Raw genomic sequence first — 19,281 nt, 5'->3', positions numbered from 1 at the left:
GTCAGACAGTTCTTGGCACGGTCGTAGCAACCGTCACAACAACAACACAAACAAAATGTAGTTCCAATTACAATACTTAATCTGTGAGATTTTACGAGTGAATTTTGTGTTTTGAACATTTAGGAGACCGTAACAACATCGAATGTATGTAAATATTACTTTGATCGTGTTTATTTAAAAGAACACGAGAAAAAGAAAAAATGCGACGGCGGAGAGAACTATCCGTGGTAACGCGGTCCACGACATTACTACACACTGTGATCAGGCTAATAGTGTAATGAAAAATGAATACAATTTTCGCATTTGCTTTCAAGCATACTGAATGTAAATATTTCTAGATAAAAATTGAATTCGTCAAAACAAACTCCATGAACAAACAAAATGACATGTGTGATGATATCGGTACATACTACGTGAGAGGAACATCAATAAGTCTTTAGAGGCCAACCAACCAATTGTTTTCCCATAGACTTTAGTGTTAACGTTTTGGATTATTTCATTCAAATTCTTGAATTGAATATGACGATTATGGTTTATAACAAAAGTTTAGGGTCTGATATAACACCTAATCAAAAAAAAAAGTTGGGTCCTTCAGCTCAAATTTTCTCTAGGGTAGCCATTTTGAAAATAGGTGAATTTCGCAGTAAAAATTCTCAAAAATCTTAAATGTTTACCTGTTTACTATTATTACGTGAACTTTTGGGAAAAAAACCAATCGGACTTAAGAAATTTATATCAACATTTCTTATTGATAGTTACCTATCAGGCTACATATCTATTTTCTCACTTCATAACATACTGGCCAATCAGTGGCTGCCAGACATTTTATCCTTGGCTCAACTTTCTATACACAGGGGCTGTTTCAAAAATAATTTTTTTCAATTGGTTGGTTGTTCCCTTTATAATTTTATTTTCTTAAACAATACTATACCATACAAATATATCTAAAGTCACATTTAATGTATACTTTGTGTAGTATTTAATGATCGCACTTGTTTCAAAGTTGCTCAAAAAGTATCGTACTGCTCCAAGACGTATCCTACTACTCCAAAAACTTGCCATACTAATGACAAACCTAACAATACGGCCCAGACAGCGCATCAGACCGTATAACATATTATACATACTTCTCCACAAGTGTATCACATGACTCCACAAAACAACTAATCTAACTTTAGAAGGATACCAACGAACAGGTAAGTAGGAAATGAATGTTATACATTTACTTTAGTGTGACTGATTGAATATACAAGAGCTGTCCATCTTCGTAATTGTTCTTGTTCAAATGTATTTTACGACTGTATACGATGTACAAGATCATGTTTTGTAATAATGATATAATTATGTAGTATTTATTATCATTAACTATTTGCAGAAAACAGGAAAAACGTGGTTATTGTTCATTGCCTAACGATACTATCCGCAATGTAAATCAGCGAGTCCCCCACCAACCTCACAGTTCACTACATGGTGGAGAATCCAAACCCGGGTTAGTCTAACTGACGATAATATGTAACTATTTTTTTTATTGTGTATTCACCGGTGTGGCCGGCAAATCAGCCTCGGCTCGTCGGCCAAACATCATTACGCCATGTGCTTTTCTTGCGGGAAGTTGAACAGTGATAGTTTATTGGACTTCTCTGAAGAAGAATTATAATTTGATGAAGTTTCCTGTGTTTTGATATTGATATAATGAAGAACATTTTCTTGTGAATATCTTCTTTGATTCGTTGTTTCAGAAACATGTTATATATGTTTCTGGTTAATTTATTACTTTTTTCAATTCCAATTGGATTGTGTGTTGATGAGACGTATATCTCTGAACGATGACGTCATCATCAGTTGAATAAAGCCGGCACTTCTTACAGTTTTATTTACAAAGAAAAGGAGCTCCTTCATCGCCATGTTATATTTTCGTAATTGAATTTCGTCGCATCACTTCTAAATGTTAACCGTATATCATTGCGCCGAAAAACGGCTTTATTTTTAAACAATCATAAAGTATGCAATTGTGAACAATTTGGCGATATCTACACACGTATATGAAATATAGTTTAAAGCCAAATATGTGCAAAAACCATTTTATGTGATTGCTATCGATAACGACATGAGGGACTATATTGATCCTTCTGGAAATTTCGGCTGTTCCGGTATTTGAACTTGATGACGTCAGTGATAGGGGAAGCGGCAAATTTAAACGCGTCTTAAGCTACAGTAAATAAAAAAAGTTATGAATATAAATATAAGCATTGAACTGTTACCAAATGGTAGTGTACAGTCGATATGAATACAATTTGGGTGACAAATAAATATTTCATGTCGCCCTACATTCTATTTATCTGTCACCCAAATTGTATTCATATCGACTGTATACTACCATTTGGTAACAGTTCAATGCTTAAGTAATATACATGTAATGTGTAATATACATGTATATACATTGTATGTATGACCGCTTAACAGACCTTTTTCATTCTATCGTCGATATACAGAAATAAAACCGAAAAGACTAGCAGACATAGAAGAAGCAGTGGTATTGTAGAAAGGTCAAGGTAGAACGTGAAGGACATCAGACATGTTTGCAAAATGCATGTAATTAACTTTCAAACATCGTTTCAAATACTGTTAATACAATTCTAAATTAATGTAAGAATTTTTGATAAACATTATTTGTTTACTGTCTCTTTGGTGTTAAAATATACCTAATTCATATGGATTTAGCTACAGTTTTGCTGCTTCTGTTGAACTCTCAGTGACGACAGGAACGGTCGTGTAACGGTCCAGTGCTCTGACTACTTGGAGACACGCAAATACAAGACCGGAAGCTAACACCAGTGCACTTCCGGCTAGATAAAACGTTGGTTTGTACTGGTTCGTTTCATCGAAAGACATCTCCACCGCATCTACAATTGCAAATGAATTGTCATTGTTGCCACAAAAATACATGTTTATTAACATTTTACTGATAATAAGATGGCAATGGATATGATCTAACGAGTGTTAAATAATGACTGCACAAATTGGTGTTTACACTGAATGCGTATATACACTAATATGTACACCGAGAGGATACTTACACTGACATGGAGATGACAACAGGATACCAATACCAGCACCAAAGTCTAGAAGGCCCTCAACGAGACGAACGTTTTTCTTCCCGAACACAGACGGAATTATATTTTGAAGAAGTGTGGTGAAAGCAGCTGCAAAAGACGAATGACAAAAAATACTATGTAAGAAGAAGCATCGTGTCAAACCAGTGTTAATCAGTAATGATTGACATTTTGTTTGGCGGTTTTTTTCTTCCATGCAACATCTTAAGTTACTTGATATAAATTCTAGATTATATGGAAATATCATTCCGCCGCAATGTTTACCTATGGTATGTCAAAAATGTGTGTGTCTACTAATAAGATACTGCACATTATAATTTAGCATCAATAGGTAAATGATGATGATTTCTGGAAAGCTCTTCCGGTATATAAACAAACAAAAAAGACTTTTTTTTAAACAGATTACTGATGGTAATACTCATAAGTACACTGAAAGCAAGAGAACTCGAGAGAAATAAAAATAGAGAAAACAACTACATAATATACTAAATTTAAATACATGTAACTAATTAAATTTAAAAAGAAACAGTAAACGGTTTGGATTGTCTCCATTTCCTCATTTAGATATACCTCAATGGACATTTGATTCCATCGGTATGCTGAGTCGAGAACAGCGAGCGTAGCTCCTGGATTTACGATAGAATTTCGTGTTTACTAAAAAAATGTGTAAAAACATAGATACATAACAGCCCTGATGGGCACCATTACCTTTTGCAACGCCCAAAGTCCCAGCATATATGGAGATATGGAACAAATTCACTGACCAGGTTGCTAATATGGTCCAGACTCCAGCGACGAAGTCAACTGAACCCATAAAACGCAGGGTTGGGACTATCTGTTTCTTTATACAGCAAAATAGAAACATAGGTCCGAATATCTGACCTCCGTAGTAGAAAAATCCTCCCAGGTAATGAGACGCTGAGCTGTCGTTTTTGTCGAAAAATGTGAAAATCTCTTTCGATAAGATGAACTGACCTGGAAGCAAATATTAAAATGTATGATGTATGTTGTTGTTTAAATATTTTTCAGAGTTCCTTAATTTAAATTCACGAATATAAGAACCGTACAGAGACATTTCTGACAAGTAACCCTGTTTTTACGTGTTATACATAACTTCACGATTTAGATAACCAAGGCCTAATTGTTTCTACTAGGAACAATGTACACAACATTGAAATATTGGATATAGCAATACTGTATCAACTTGAAATCCGTACCAAATCTACTTTTCAATATCTATTTGAATGTAGATGTAGCAATATCATCATGCGATACATAAGTATGCTGAACAGGTTTTGTCTTGTTTTTTTTTTGTTTCCTCACCAGCCAATGTCAAAGCTGTATGGAAGCTGTATACAGTGTACGTTTGTACGTCCCCGGCGAATAATGGTGTCATTTGATGGTTTTATTTAAGTGTTACATCTCTTAACCTAGACACTCCGCCTTGTCACACCTTATCCATTAATAGCCGAACGCCAGAAGGAATAGTAAATGTCCTTTTTACGACAAGATTGATGCCGATCAGGGGACAGAATCCATAATCCTCCTTTTTTGGGAAACCTTTTACCACAAGGGCCAGAATCATGACATTTCCTTATAAGACATTTTTCAACGAATTATCTTATTTCAGAATGACTGTCTCGTGGGAACAATAAGAAAAGAGAAGATAATGGTCAATGAGATGATTTATATGACTTTTTACTGTCCTGGCACAGCCACATTGACATGACATCTGCCGATCCATGATACTGACACCAGAATTAGTCGGAAATATATCCCTGTATATTCCTTCAGCGTTACCCAGGAGACGGTCCACGTGGCCCTTTATCTCGTTCATACTAGTTGAATCAAATATGGACGGTATCATACAACGGAAACTCAAGTGAGTCCCCATGATGGCGGCCGTCGCTCGCTTTAAGGTAAAACCTATTGTTTTCTTTTATCTACCTAACAGATGTAAAATCAATTCATGAAAAATTTCTAAAACAAATCATCGCCGATAAGAATCACCATCTCGTTTTAAATTAAAAATACATCAACATGACAAATGAGGGATTATAGTTACGCCATCTTGGATCAAATTGGTATGTTTGGAAAAAAACAGAACTACGTGACTCGGTTAGTTCTGCCGGTACACCGCGTTCCATTATGAGTAAAGCAGATTCGTGCCAGTACAACTGGTACGAACCCGATGTAGGAACGCACGGATACAGTCATCTTCGTTAACCAAGGGCTATCGAGCTTAGCGCAATGTAACTCTTGGTTAGCGGAGATGGGATAAAGTAGTCTAAATGGACTTAGATAAGTCATGGTTTTAGGACAAAAACCACAGGCTCTATCACAGGAGGACATTAGGTACGATTCTTCTGGTTTACTCCGTGGAAATGCAGATTCAGTTATTTCGACAACACTTTACTTACCAAATCGGTCACATAGAAGAATGGTCATCATTATATACAAGGGCTTCTGACGAAACACACTCCAATCAAACGGAGAAAAATAGTTCTTAATCCAATTTTCATTTGAAGGTTGCAGTCTGGTAGAAGCCAACAAGGCGAATGACATGACCAGAAGCTGCCATCGATAAAAGTGTTTCCAGTTTAAATCAACATCATCTATTGCCCAACTGGTTGCAAGTATTCCGTAATGAATAACAGATGCGCATGCGCCACCAATGTTTACAATCGAAACAGCAATAAATCGACAACGTTGTATGTTCTCCAAAACTGGAACTACCGCTGCCAGCTTGACGCAAGAGGCACCAACTCCTGAAATAAAGAGATTTTAAGAATGGTCAGTCAATCCTTACAATTGATATGTAAACAGATCAATTGTTCGTATGTGGCCCTAAAAAGAGATGATATATCAGAACACACATGTCTACAACTGAATCTAATAGTTACTCTGCGAAATAAGACAGGCTGATTCACAGAACTCCAATAATACTGTTGTTGCGATTTACAAATACATATGTATGTACTTTTCTTCGTGTGCGACACGTTACGTTGATCGTCATCAAGTAAGCACTTTTGATCGCCACAAATAAATCAGGTAATAATAGGCATGCAGGTATGTCACCAATGGATATTCACGAGCATATACCTTTCCTTTGACTTTACCAGTACCATGATTGACCTCAAAATCTTACAATCATACGTAAGCATTTGAATCAAATGTCTGTGCGCACAAACCTGCAATGCCACCGACGAGAACCCCTATAAGACCTATAGTGTCCTTGTCGAGCCACGATGAGACGAAGAGACTTGACATCATCATCAAACAACCACTGATTGCTACCACTCGGTAACCAACCTTCAGGGACACCAGAGCCGCAAATATAGCTGTAATTAATACAGGAAGGTTAAAGAAATAAAAAAAAACTGTAACTATTACTGTAATAAATACAGACAGTTTTAAAGAAATATAAGCTGAAATTATTGATGTAACAGCTAGATACAGGCATCTTTAAAGAAGTAGAAAGGTGCAAATATTGTTGTAATGCCGAGACCATTCATTATAGTATGACTGCGCACATTGCTGAACTGTTACAGGTTTTCAATATAGTAAGTCTGCAAATATTGTTGTAACGTCAGATCGCTTCATTCTATTAAAGCCGCAAATACTGCTGTAATATCATAGTCTTTCATTACGGTAAGACCCCCGGCCACTATTGAGCTGTTATGTCACAGCGTTTCATTTGAGTAAGGCCATACAATTGTTTATATGTCGGGGATTTTAATTAAAGAGACATCGCTAACATTGATTTTATGCATTGGTGTGTCAATTTACCTAAATTGTATATTAATCAAAGGGATGCAACTTAGTAATATAGGAATAAATGTAGTTTGGCTCAGACATTAATTACTAATTCAACTGTTTGATGTAATTTACTTAATTAGTTAATGTTTCATTAATTGATTACTTGCGAGAGAGCTGATACCGCTGTAAACCCTTCGAACCTCGCGGTCCCCGGTCTGGCCCCATTCAGCCGTGTAATTGAAAGCCACATCCTCGGCGGTTACCCAATGGTTGACCAAGGTGAAGCTGCTGAAGATAACCGTACATGATAAAACGGTCACAATGGCTTTGTGTGAACAGCAGCACGACGTGGATTCATCACTTCCGGTCTGATCTCCTTGTGACTCTTCGTCATGTCTCTAATAAATAAAAACCATATAGTTAGTTGGTTTGTTACGTAAATCGGTAAAGATTACTAATCTATTTATTCAATTTTCATTATCTCTATTTTTAAACATAGGCGTAAGACAAAACGTACTCTAGAACTACTGATTTGGCCCCCTAGGATTCCAGTTTAATAGTAATAGTATAACATTTGGCGCAGATTAATACAGAGTCATAGCAAGCAAAAAAAAGCATTGATTGTCCAGAGCAGTGATTTAACAGCCTATATGTCTGAAATGAAAAATTGCTTAAGGGGGAAATGCATGTACGACGCATTTCCAAGAACAAAAAATATCATTTACTTTGACAGTGAATACTTCGGAAGAAAAAAGAAAGGTAAGACCTAGCTACCATTTGCTTTATTTGTATGGCTCTAACTTCCTCGTACATGTAACGAAGACGAATAAAGATTACACGGACAAAATTCAGGTGTCAGTTCAATTTCCTGTGACAATGTTCAGATCAAAATTTCCTGAAAAGAGTCAAACAGTCGATTCATGTCAGGAAATTGACGTGAATTTGACCTGAAAGTGACCTGAATTCATGTTATTTTGTCTGTGATATGGTTAGGCAGATATATAGTCTAATGATATGTAATACACTGCAGGATTTGGATTTGGTTTTATTCTTTCTACAAATATGAGAATATGTAGCAATACATGGTTCTGCTACAATGTCTCCTCCCCACAACATTTTGGGATATCCACATTTTTTTATTTATTATTTAGGTCTCGGCAATACCCATATTTTTTCACTTTATGGTGAACACTGGCTCAAGGATTTGTTAAGTATCCTATCCCAAGCTATTGTACTCTAAGGACGCCTTGTGTGAGCGATACATTCTTATTGTGAGAATGCTACACCATACCACTGAAACATACTACCAAAGATGCCTAGCAGGACACCATACCAGGAGAAGGTAAAATAGAACGAAGAGAAAGATAATATCCCAAAGAGGTATGGTCGTCTGGGCTTACAATACAGGTAAAATAGCACATGACCCCAGTGATTCCTACAGTACAAAAAAAAAATCGTCATGGTCCATTGGCGCGCTCTGCGTTGTGAACTGATTATGCAGTCAATCAATATCATATGAAATAAAGTAAAACTGACATGGAATTTTACACTACCCATCCATGTATGCCTGTTGTCGACGTTGCAGTTCATTTACAATTTACTTTGAATGATACGGGGTACATCGGTTATGATTTTAGTCTCTTTTTTGTTATCCCAGTGAATTTTTCATATCTCAACATTTTTATCTTTATACTAAATACTTTATATTGAATGTGCATTTAATGTTACAAATATCTTTCAAATACGATCAAGAAAAAATAAATGGTATTAAGAAACATAACAAAATATGAAAAAATACATCTTGGTGATTCGAACTCCAAACCTTTGATAAGCTATGCGGACTTTTGGGAATATGAAGTTTATGTTATTAGTTATAGTCAGTCTAGTAAATGCTAAATTAAGATATTTTATCAACTACGTTTTTTCAAGTTTTCTATACCAGCGCATCGGAGGACCACTTTTTAAGAATAGGATTTTAGTTGTCTTTTGATGCATAGAATAAAATTAGACATTATAAAAGTTTGTCTTCTGATGCGCTCTATGTCAAAAAATTATATGAATGCGGGGAAAACCCCCCTCGAAAGTTGCAAATAGCACGATGATGCAACTTTACGGTCATTTAATGAAATATCCATTGCAATGAACAAACACAATTTTCGCAAATAAGAATATTTATATGTTATAGATGTAAGGTTTGTATTCAAAAAACTCAGTTTTTAACATTTATTTTTTTTTATTTGGAAAACGGTCACCGTTAGGTCGAAACAGGCCAGTGTGCGCCATACCTCTTTAGTCGTCTCTTACGAATCATGAAATGGGGGCAGCAAGTATAATTCTTAACCTACCTGTAGGGAAAAGGTTGTCGGTTATCTTGTATCCTGTATTTGACCTAAAATATGGTGGTTGTCATGTTTATGAACTGAACTGCTAAACAGCGTTTCACTGTCAAAAAGTATATGCAATAGGCAACCTGTCATAATTTCTTGCTACTGGCATTATCCAATGATCGTTTTGATTGGCCTCATAGTAAATAAGAAACTGTTAAAGGAAAGAACTAAGCCAGGCGGACGTACCTCGGACGCCGCACCATGGTATCAACTCATCTTAATAAAAGATGCCCTAAATAAACTACGCTGAATTTGATGGGAAAAAATCGATTTTTCCATTTATGTCCAAACATGAGGCTATGATTCCAAATTAGTCGTCCTTTTCGTTCACATTTTTCGTTCCCTTAACAGCTTACGACACATGAAAAACCTTAACCTACTAAGTTAGTTGCCAGCTAACGAGAATGTCCTGTTACTTCACTGCAGATATTTGTAAGCAATGTCTCATTGCAGGGTGGATTTATTGAAAATTTCGCCTGTGGTGATGAGTTATATTAAAATATTCAGCGCCATCACACTTAAAAAGTATATGCAATAGGCAACCTGTCATAATTTCTTGCTACTGGCATTATCCGCTTCATTATACGCTTCACACAGTCGAATTATATTGACAACAAGCGAACCAGTAGTCACCCATTTAAGAATAAAAAGGCCAATAATAGACACTTCAGGTGTTTATTACAATATTGGTCATTTAATTGGATCCCAGGGCATCAGATGAAAATAATTTCCAAAATGTCCCGGAAGCGCTCGTAACACCTTTTTAACGAAGTGCAGGTGATCACACAGGCATTCTCTATGACCTTATCTACATCCTCGTCTGTGACATTGCCAGCGAGGTGGGCTAGTCGAATATAATTTGTATACTGATACTTAAGTATTTTTAGCTAACATACCGATACCGGCTATGCATACGGCCTGTAGTTATAACGTTGTAAAAAATGTATTGTGTTTGATTACTCGTAAGTAAAATAAATTTATTGTGTTGCTTCAATCGCCTATACACAAAAGTTGACGAATATCGGAGCATCATGTGTGACAGGGTATATTCTACCTGATGACCTTGACTATATCTTTAAATACCTGTTGAGGTACTCTACTTTCTTCCTCGTTCGTCATCTATACTGTAAATGGACAAAACGAGACTCCGGAATGTTATTCTTTGTGTGCATCATAAAGCACACAAAACCAGCACGCAGCAAGACTGTGATAAATCACAAGTCTATTAATAGCCAGTTTTTAATTTTTTTTTTTTTTTTTGTCATTGTAACATTCTTTAAGCCATATAATACTGCAAAATGACATCTTTTTCTCCCTATTTTTTTCCTTGGGTTTATTACTCAATGGATCGTCTTTAGTGACTTTGGGTATATAATATATATTATGTGATTATGGATACCTAAACATATATGTTCCATGGGTTGGAAATCCATGCCTAGTCCCTGCGGGATCGACATTACCCACGTAACTCCCTACCAAAGATCATATTAACAATTCATATCAAATGTCAAAAAGTTAACAACTTCATTGAAATATCAGATTGTTGATTAAGAGTATTCGACGAAAATAAAAACAATAGAAAAGTATGAATTTAGAGTGATGCTTAATTTCACCATTTTATGCATGTGTACAGTGTACGTGCTAGTGTTTGTGCTGGGTAAATATATGTATAACTGGTATCCGTGTGTGTTTTCTTTGACACGTACAGCAATCTCTTCAAAGATAAATGTTATGACCAGATTTCTATTATACACGACATTTAATAGTGGATTTGTGTCTCAATAACACATTAGCATTTGAAACCGAAAATACAAATACAAAAATCAATACATACTAACTTTAAGAAACTGATAGTGCAAATAAAAAAAAAAAAAAAAAGGTAAATGTAAAAATTTCAAGTTTACAGAAATCGTTTCTGACATATCCCCTATGATAAGATTATGTTCCTGTCGACGTATCTAAGGAAGTGCTGACATGTTATTTTGTACTCTGCTCGGAGACGAGTGTTATTAAATCCTGTCGGTTGTCACACTTGCTTTCACTCCAACCCTGACTTTGCACATATATTGAAAGATCCTGGTTTGACAACTCACAGGCTCTTTATAGGGTCGGTAAGTATACTCGTCTGCAAGCAGAGTACAAACGCTCAAATTTTACCCGGAATATAATTAAATATACAATTGTGTACACTATACATTACATACAGTATGCTATTTATACACATTTAAAGTTTCTATAAGAACAAGTTGCGTGTGTTCCATATTGATACACACATACCTAGCACACTTACATCTGCACTTTGTTCCAACTCGCATGTGCACATTTCGGATCAAGAACTTCCGGCAAAGGTATTTTATCTACCCATAACACTGTCAATTTCTCCGAGAACCTTGCCTTAAATGCCAGTCCGATTTCGCTTTGCCAGTTGGAGATCAATATAGACATCAAAGTGAAGGCCGAAGATTTATGCTCAGCGTAATAAACATGCTAAATATAGATTACAGGTAGTGTGTAGCCATATACTGCACAAGATTGTGTCTGTATACCCATATCAACCTAGACAGTATAAGCGGTATTTTACAACTTCCTTTCAACTTTCAGCTTTATGTATTTAATTATCTTTACAAAAATATAATATACATGTATACAGAAATTATATTTTATTACATTTTTACCAGTGAAATATCAAAAATTATTCATTCTATAAAAGTGATATTTTTCACTAGTGAAAAATATCACTTTTGCTGATTTGACCAATCAAATTAATGATTAGAAAATACCAAAATAATTGACCAATCAGAAAGCCCGACATATAAGTCAGCACCTGGACAGGGGAAACTACTTTTTTTTGTTTACAAATTATCGCTGTAGGCCTAGTTAGCATACGGGGTAGGGTTTTCGTTGATAAAAAATGTAATAAACAAAATACTCGTGTGGCTAATAATTTTGATATTTTTCACTCGTGCTGCGCACTCGTGAAAAATATCAAACTATTAGCCCCACTCGTGAAATATATTTGGTATTACTGAAGACACTGTTAGATATCCTCTATTATACAACATTCCACAAATATAAAGTATATATTTCAGGGGCACAAATGATCAGCCATTTAAAACAAGACTTCCATGATTAGCACAGATTACGTCAAATTAGTATTATTCGTTAGCTCTGAAAGCTTAAGAATAGTTGGGTGTGTATAATTTTCTTTTCTTAGAATGATTTTCTTTCACGTCAAACATGTACATCGAAACATATAATGAAAGGAGGGGTGCCAATTTTAGCCCTCTGATGGCTATCACCGATAAGTTTTATTTTTTATTTATAAATACCTTGAGGTTAGGTGGTCATGCTACACTATGACAAGAAATTAAGGTCAGATCGGAGGCTATTTCGAGTTATGAGGGGCTTAATTTCCAGATTGGCTAAATTTTTACGAAACTTTATGATTTTTTTGGAATCTTTCTTCATAATTATGATGTATTGATACGTTAAAAATAATACCAATTGACAAAAATAACCCTCAGTTAAAAAGGGGGTCAAAGTGACCAAATATATCAATTCCAATTATGTGAAATATATATTCTATTTTGTGCCTTAATGCAAACAATAATTATCATCTGGGCGATAAATTTCAAAGTATTCAAGATAAGATTTGTAGTACAGTGTAATTAGGTCACTTTGGCATTGCTCTAAAGGGCAGAGACAAAAAATGTCATTCAAACATCTACAGGTGTATGTCAAGGTGAGGGTATTGGTCTCTCACTTTTAAACTACATTTGTACATGTATTAAACACGTGACGAATGCCATTGTCGAAAAAAGTATCTTGTTAGAATCAGTTTTGCATAATATAATGTAATATGAAGAAGTCGGTCATTGAGTAAGTGTTTGTGGGGGGGGGGGGGGGGGGGGGGGGGGGGGGGGGGGGGGGGCAGGGCGGGGGTATTGGGAACTGTACTTTATGAGCATTGAAAAGTTCAACAGCTGCTTTATGAGCATTGAAAAGTTCAACAGCTGCTTGCTTTGGTCGACGTCAGAACTGCTGAGTTGTGAAATAAAGCGATAGCAAAAATCATGTTTATATCTGTCATGGTGTGTTTACTGGTGTAATAAAAGAATTTCAAAAAAGGATACATAAAATAAGTTGTCTTGTTCATTCGCTGTCACTCTCCGACTCCGACCATTTCTCAGTCATCATCACATCATCCACACAAGTGCGATAACTTGATGAGGCAGATGGATGTGCTATACTAGGCTGATAAATAGATTGTTGCACAAAATAGAACATATCTTTGACCTAATTTGCCTCTACAAAATCGGTTCACTGTTCCCTTTCTTATCATTGGTATTTTTTCCAATTGGTTTTATTTTCAACATATCAAAGCATCATACTTAAAAAGATTCTAAAAAACCCATTAAATTTGGTCAAAATTGAGCCGATCTTGAAACCTGACCTTAATTACATATAATAGCATGACCACCTAGCCTCGGGGTAGTTATATACAAAAATAAAACTTATCGGTGATAGGTCCTGCAGGTAGGGCGTAAGAATTGCAACTGACTCTCCAATTACATAGTTCGTAAGAGGCGACTTATTTGAAATCATATCTTGTCTCTTCTTTCTAAATACATTTCTTCTTCCAAATGTTTCCGTTGATACTGCTTTTCTGGCCGTAATTTAAACGTTTGCCTTTGAAGTCACTGATTTGTTGGGTTATGTGCCATGGCCGAGACATATCAGAGTCTCTAAAACTGGCCGTAGCTATTCCTGTTTAACGCTCAGCATTTCGGACCATTTTTTGGACTCGCTGTCCCCATGACTGAGTGGGGTATCCTGCCTCAGTAAGTTGATGCTGGCATCGCTTCCGCGCTATCACAAGGAGACGAACAACACTCAACACACGCATACTCATCCTACAAAGAGGAGGTCGTCCATAAATTACCATAGTTGCTGATAGAACGTTGGTTGATTTTGTTTTGCTTAACGTCCTATCAACATTTAAGGATTACTTCCCCTGGTTACGAGATGCATGCGTGTGTATATGTGTGTTTTTGGAGGCTGCGGTATATTCGTGTGTGTCCCCTTGTGACAGCGCAAAATTGATGTCAACTTTATAGTGCTACCTCACTGAAGCATACTGGCGAAGATATCAAGCAGGGCACCTCGCCCGGTCACATCTGACAGTGGTCAAACCAGCCACCCCACTCCAAAAAATAAGCGAGAATGGTAACTATTTATAGACTCGAGTATGGCTCAGAGAAGGGAACCCAGTCTCCCCACAAGAGCTTTCTGAAGGCCAACTAAAGGCCAAAAATAACAAGCGAGACATAAGTAAAGAGAATGTTGTTTAAAAAGAAGAGAAAAAATAATATCCTTGATGAAGTTGCTGCTTACGATCATGTCATTGGGTCAGCAGGTACAATTCTGACGCCCACCTGTGAAGCTTTGCTGAATAATAATCTTGGCAACGGGAAAAACAGGTAGATTAAAGATGAAATTCTAGATATGGACTTTCCAACCGTTGGAAAGATTATAGACAAACAGGAAGATACTGTAAAGTCCGGTGCAGTGGACCCTAATATGTCGCCTTATATACCATATAGTAGGGGAAAGATAGCCTGTTCTTTCCTCAGACCTTTTATTTGTAGTTTCGGATTTCACGTGCAGAAATAGTTCATGTCATACAAAGACGAGTTTCAGAAGTAAAAAGACCATTGAGGATTGATTCTGGGTCAACATGACTGATAATTTGTTTATAAAAGACCACAAGATCAAATTAACGAAATAATGCACAAAAGTTTGATTGTATCTGAATATCAAATCATATTTCGGCCTACAGGTTAATAATATACCCACTCTTGTTAACACAACATAGATTCTATTTACCCGTGACAGGGGTATGACATACACCGATGTGTCACCTTGCTAGTCTGTGTGTGGGAGAGAGGGTACAAACAAAATGTACATGTAAAACATCCAATCAGTGACGAGGATAACACAATGAGCTGTACGCCTATGATATTTACCACGATGATCAATCACCAACACTTTAAGGGGCATCTAAACAGCAAATCCAGTCAAAACATTGATATTTTACAGGCCTATAAATCCCTATTATGGTGCAATGTCACAGAAGTAACATGATGAACTTTTAGTATGTATCATGGCAAACCGTGGGACTTGCTGTTGACATGTAATTTGTTAAGCTGTTTGTAAATTTCAACAAAACGTAAGAAAAATACATGTTTCAGGGGGACATAATTAACTCATTTGTATCCCATATATTACACAAACTTGCCATGTCGTTTTGCTCACAAGTGTGTAAAGCACAAAATAGGAGCATTGGTTTGACAAGCTTTGACGTTATTATATGTATAAACGCTGTTTTTATTTTGACCTTGAATTGCAAATGGCGGTCGTGAATGATATCACACAAATACGGCATATCAGGAGGTATTTAAAACATCAAAAATGCTCTTATTAGACAATATTAAGTATTCTTGAAGTGGCAAGAAGACTACTTTTATGAAAAAATGTTCAACCGTTGAGTTTGGGGTAAAATATGCCTATTTCTGAAAAAGGCTACAAACTCACCATTTAACAAATTGACATTAAAATGTTCTTCTTACTATGATGAGATGTCTTAAATGTATGATATAGGAGTATTGTTATTAACTGAAATGCCCCCCTTTAAGCCATATTTGTGTAAAATTATTCACAGCCGCCATTTGCATTCAAAGGTAAAAACAAAATAAGTGTTTATACGTACATACAGTAAAATCCGGTCAAACAAATACTCCTACCCTGTGCTATAGACACTTGTGAACATAACAGCTTGGCTATTTTTCAGGTTTGGTCATTTGCGAGACTTAGAATTATTCCATGCTACATCTTACCACAAAGTTACTCTATAGAAGAAACTGGTAGCATCTATAGCAATTTATTGGTGATTGTAAGAAGCTACATGTCCAAACAAACATTTTGGTATATTACATGACATTTTTTGTGCAAATCTTTAGGTATTTATTCGTGTTTGAAATTCAACATTATTCTGCTATATAGATGACCCTTAAGTAGTCAATACCATAGTATGAATAGATAAATTCTGACGCTAATCACAATACTTTTCTTTATAAGTGTATGATATACTTTATAATCGACTGTATGAAACTATAGCTACACAGTCTGATGTCAGTATATAGCGGCAATATATGTTTCTTTTCAGAGACAAAGACCAGAAGATGAAAGTGATTATATGAATGAAAGGAAGACAAGATTAGATGATAGACGGATGATTGGGAGGTGACGATTTGACAGATTAAAACGATAAAAATATGAACCTACAGGACAAAGACTGTAATGATACCTTGGTTGAATTCAAGTCATCAGAGTAACCGGATGTCGAGTGGCTTCTTCTTAGACGAATTTGTTGTGTGACCTTCTTCATGGTGGCAATTAAATCATAAACTGTATGCATATGTCATAGATGGAGACCCAGCACAACTTTATCGTACACTGATATAAATACTAAAGGGAATTTCATATCTAGTAGAAATGAAACTTCTTTACGTAAATTCATACATTGTATGCATACCCGTATGATCGACGATTTCTCCGTAAACTGGCGATCCATCTGTGCCACCAGAGCTAAAACTTGTATTTTAGCTTATGGTACATTTTAAGGTAATCCACAACATCATAACGGGAATACACACCTCTGAGGTTATCATATTGTATGGGGCCCGATTTAGAATCATGACTCATTCACATAAGATATCCGGGGATTAATTTTACCTTAGCATAAACAATCATGCAATTAAAATTATTGAAATTATACTTTAAAACAATATGCCATAGAATATTTAAATGGTATCCGTCAGGGTTCTGTGTCAGCATACCGACATTTAATAAATCAGTATACGTCAGTTTCTTGTGCTTGTGTTATCAATGTGGATGTTATCCGTTATCAGACATTACATTCAGAGTCAAATATTAAATCGTTATCTCGTGACGTCATTCTAGATAGCCGATACTTATTGTAGAAGATAAAACCATATTTGATTAACAACACCCAGCGCTCAACATGGCATCCCACATTTTGTTATGCCGAGAATATATTAGTTAAGACAGGAGTGGGCCTAAAATCGACTTAAGTTTCCGCAATGCAGTTCTTTATCTAAATAACGTGATGTTAGTAGCAGAACTGTGCTTGACTTTCATTTACCATTGTTTTATGCGTTATAGCTTCATGGCGCCAAATACATTATAAGGTCACCAGTAAAGAAAAAATGAAAATATCGTCAATTTAGATTCAATATTTATCTGAGGTAGCGCTGTTTTCGTATGTTTATAATCACATACTGGTATCTGTTATGTGATAAACAGAATATTACATTCGTTCTTATTTCATATAAGCTTATAAGACTCATCACAAGCGCCGTCCTCAGAAGTTACTGGCTGTTGTGAGGAAGTTAAACACCTAAAAACAAACAAAAACAAACATTACTAACTTTTCATTTGCCCTAACAAGAGGCTTGGAAAAATGAAAACTTATGAAGCCTCATTAAAGTCCCATTCTTCTTAAGAAATGTATATATAAATGTTTATATTTTGACCTCTTTACAGTTTTCAGAGTTAATCCATACCTAACAAATTATCGCGAATCAAAAATTGGAATAACATGTGTATTTTTGAAAGTATACGGGAAATTCCCAAAACCGATAACTGTCCGACAGACCAATTGAGCTTCTATGCAAATTAATCCCACAATGCAACGGACGGGTTATCAGTTAACACAAAATGGCGGAACGCAGGAAGCATGTGCCTGCCAAAACTCTGACAGATTTTGCCAAAAAGAAACGTAAAAGGGACTTGAATCGGCAAGCCCCGGGATTTCCTATTGCCGGATGTCTATTGGATTGCTGGTTAGCTTTTTTTCCGTATACCTCGAATATTGTCAGCTTCATCGATCTTTTATTTTTCTCCGTTTTGTTGTTTGCATATTGCTATATTTTGAAATGGAGTATTTTGTTGTATGTTTGTTTATTTTGATCAGTTAATTATTACGAGAATATTTTGCTCAAATGGTTGTTCAAATGAAAGCATTATTAGCCATGTTCACGTATACTCGATATGTAAACAACGGCCATGTGTGTAGTTTATGTGTAGTGTACGTTGTTGTTGTCTCGTCTCGGCTTCGTGACAAATCTCGCGATAAAAATAAATATGGCGAGTTATTTTTATACACTGATGTCACAAGGATTCCCCGGTAAAGCGTCCAGTCCAATGGTCATTTTAATGTAAGGAGAGCGTGAATCTTGGATTGCCAGCTAGTAATACATGTGTGCAACTAGAATTTTCGGTTATTTGGGAGTATGGGGCTTTAAATAAATCTCACATGAAATGAAAACTTGTGCAAGAACCTTTATGTCCCGTCAATGGCAAAACAGTGATGTCCAATAGAAGTTCTTTAAAGTATGAGTTTATACTTCGTTAGTAGCTGAAACCTTGCGAAGATAGTGCCTACAATATTATAATTAGGGGCACAAGCATTTCGCAAGTTTTTTTTATTAAATTGGATAATATCATACCTTATACCTGGTATAGGTCCTTACATTATAAGGAATATATATATATAAGGGTACTATTATTTTCTTATCTTATTTAAAACTACACTGTACAAATACCCGTGGCTGGGCTTCTATAAAGTGTTATCACACTTCAACGTCGTAGCCCGGGCACAGCAGCATGACGTTGACCTGACTAACTGATTCATGGGCAGCCTACACAAACGACAGAACCGCGGTGTTACCAGGCAATGTATAATGAGAGGACTCTACAAGAAGCATCAGGGATAGGCCATAAAGATTCAAAAGGTTCCATTTATTTGGTCCAGTATACAGACATTAGAAGAGAGGATCCAACACCAATCATCGATTAGAGACCTTGGTGATTTAACTTCTGTGGGGAATATTCAAGCGACGTGGAGTTGAAAGACATCATCAACATATCCAAACATGAAA

General features: G+C 36.0%; 1 protein-coding gene across 3 annotated transcripts; it reads right to left on the bottom strand.

The window, feature by feature from the left end:
• Nucleotides 1–2,515: 2,515 nt before the first annotated feature.
• On the bottom strand, nucleotides 2,516–17,075 carry LOC117330733. Of its 3 annotated transcripts, none has more exons than XM_033889188.1 (7): nucleotides 16,626–16,828; nucleotides 7,036–7,270; nucleotides 6,305–6,454; nucleotides 5,534–5,881; nucleotides 3,822–4,088; nucleotides 3,078–3,203; nucleotides 2,516–2,903 (listed from the first exon to the last, which is right to left on the bottom strand). In XM_033889188.1, the coding sequence occupies exons 1-7, from the start codon at nucleotides 16,734–16,736 to the stop codon at nucleotides 2,722–2,724; spliced, it is 1,419 nt and encodes a 472-aa protein (XP_033745079.1). In that variant the 5' UTR covers nucleotides 16,737–16,828; the 3' UTR covers nucleotides 2,516–2,721. The 3 variants fall into 3 exon arrangements, with proteins under 3 accessions (XP_033745079.1, XP_033745080.1, XP_033745081.1); XM_033889189.1 differs by lacking the exon at nucleotides 16,626–16,828 and adding an exon at nucleotides 16,854–17,075 and having other exon boundaries at nucleotides 2,610–2,903; XM_033889190.1 differs by lacking the exon at nucleotides 16,626–16,828 and adding an exon at nucleotides 11,550–11,755 and having other exon boundaries at nucleotides 2,610–2,903.
• Between the last annotated feature and the right edge of the window lie 2,206 nt (nucleotides 17,076–19,281).

Source organism: Pecten maximus, chromosome 7 (assembly GCF_902652985.1).
Source record: "Pecten maximus chromosome 7, xPecMax1.1, whole genome shotgun sequence".
In the NCBI taxonomy this organism is placed as follows: Eukaryota; Metazoa; Mollusca; class Bivalvia; order Pectinida; family Pectinidae; genus Pecten; species Pecten maximus.
The sequence above is the reverse complement of the archived record's forward strand: the minus strand, read 5'-3'. Positions and strand labels throughout refer to the sequence as shown.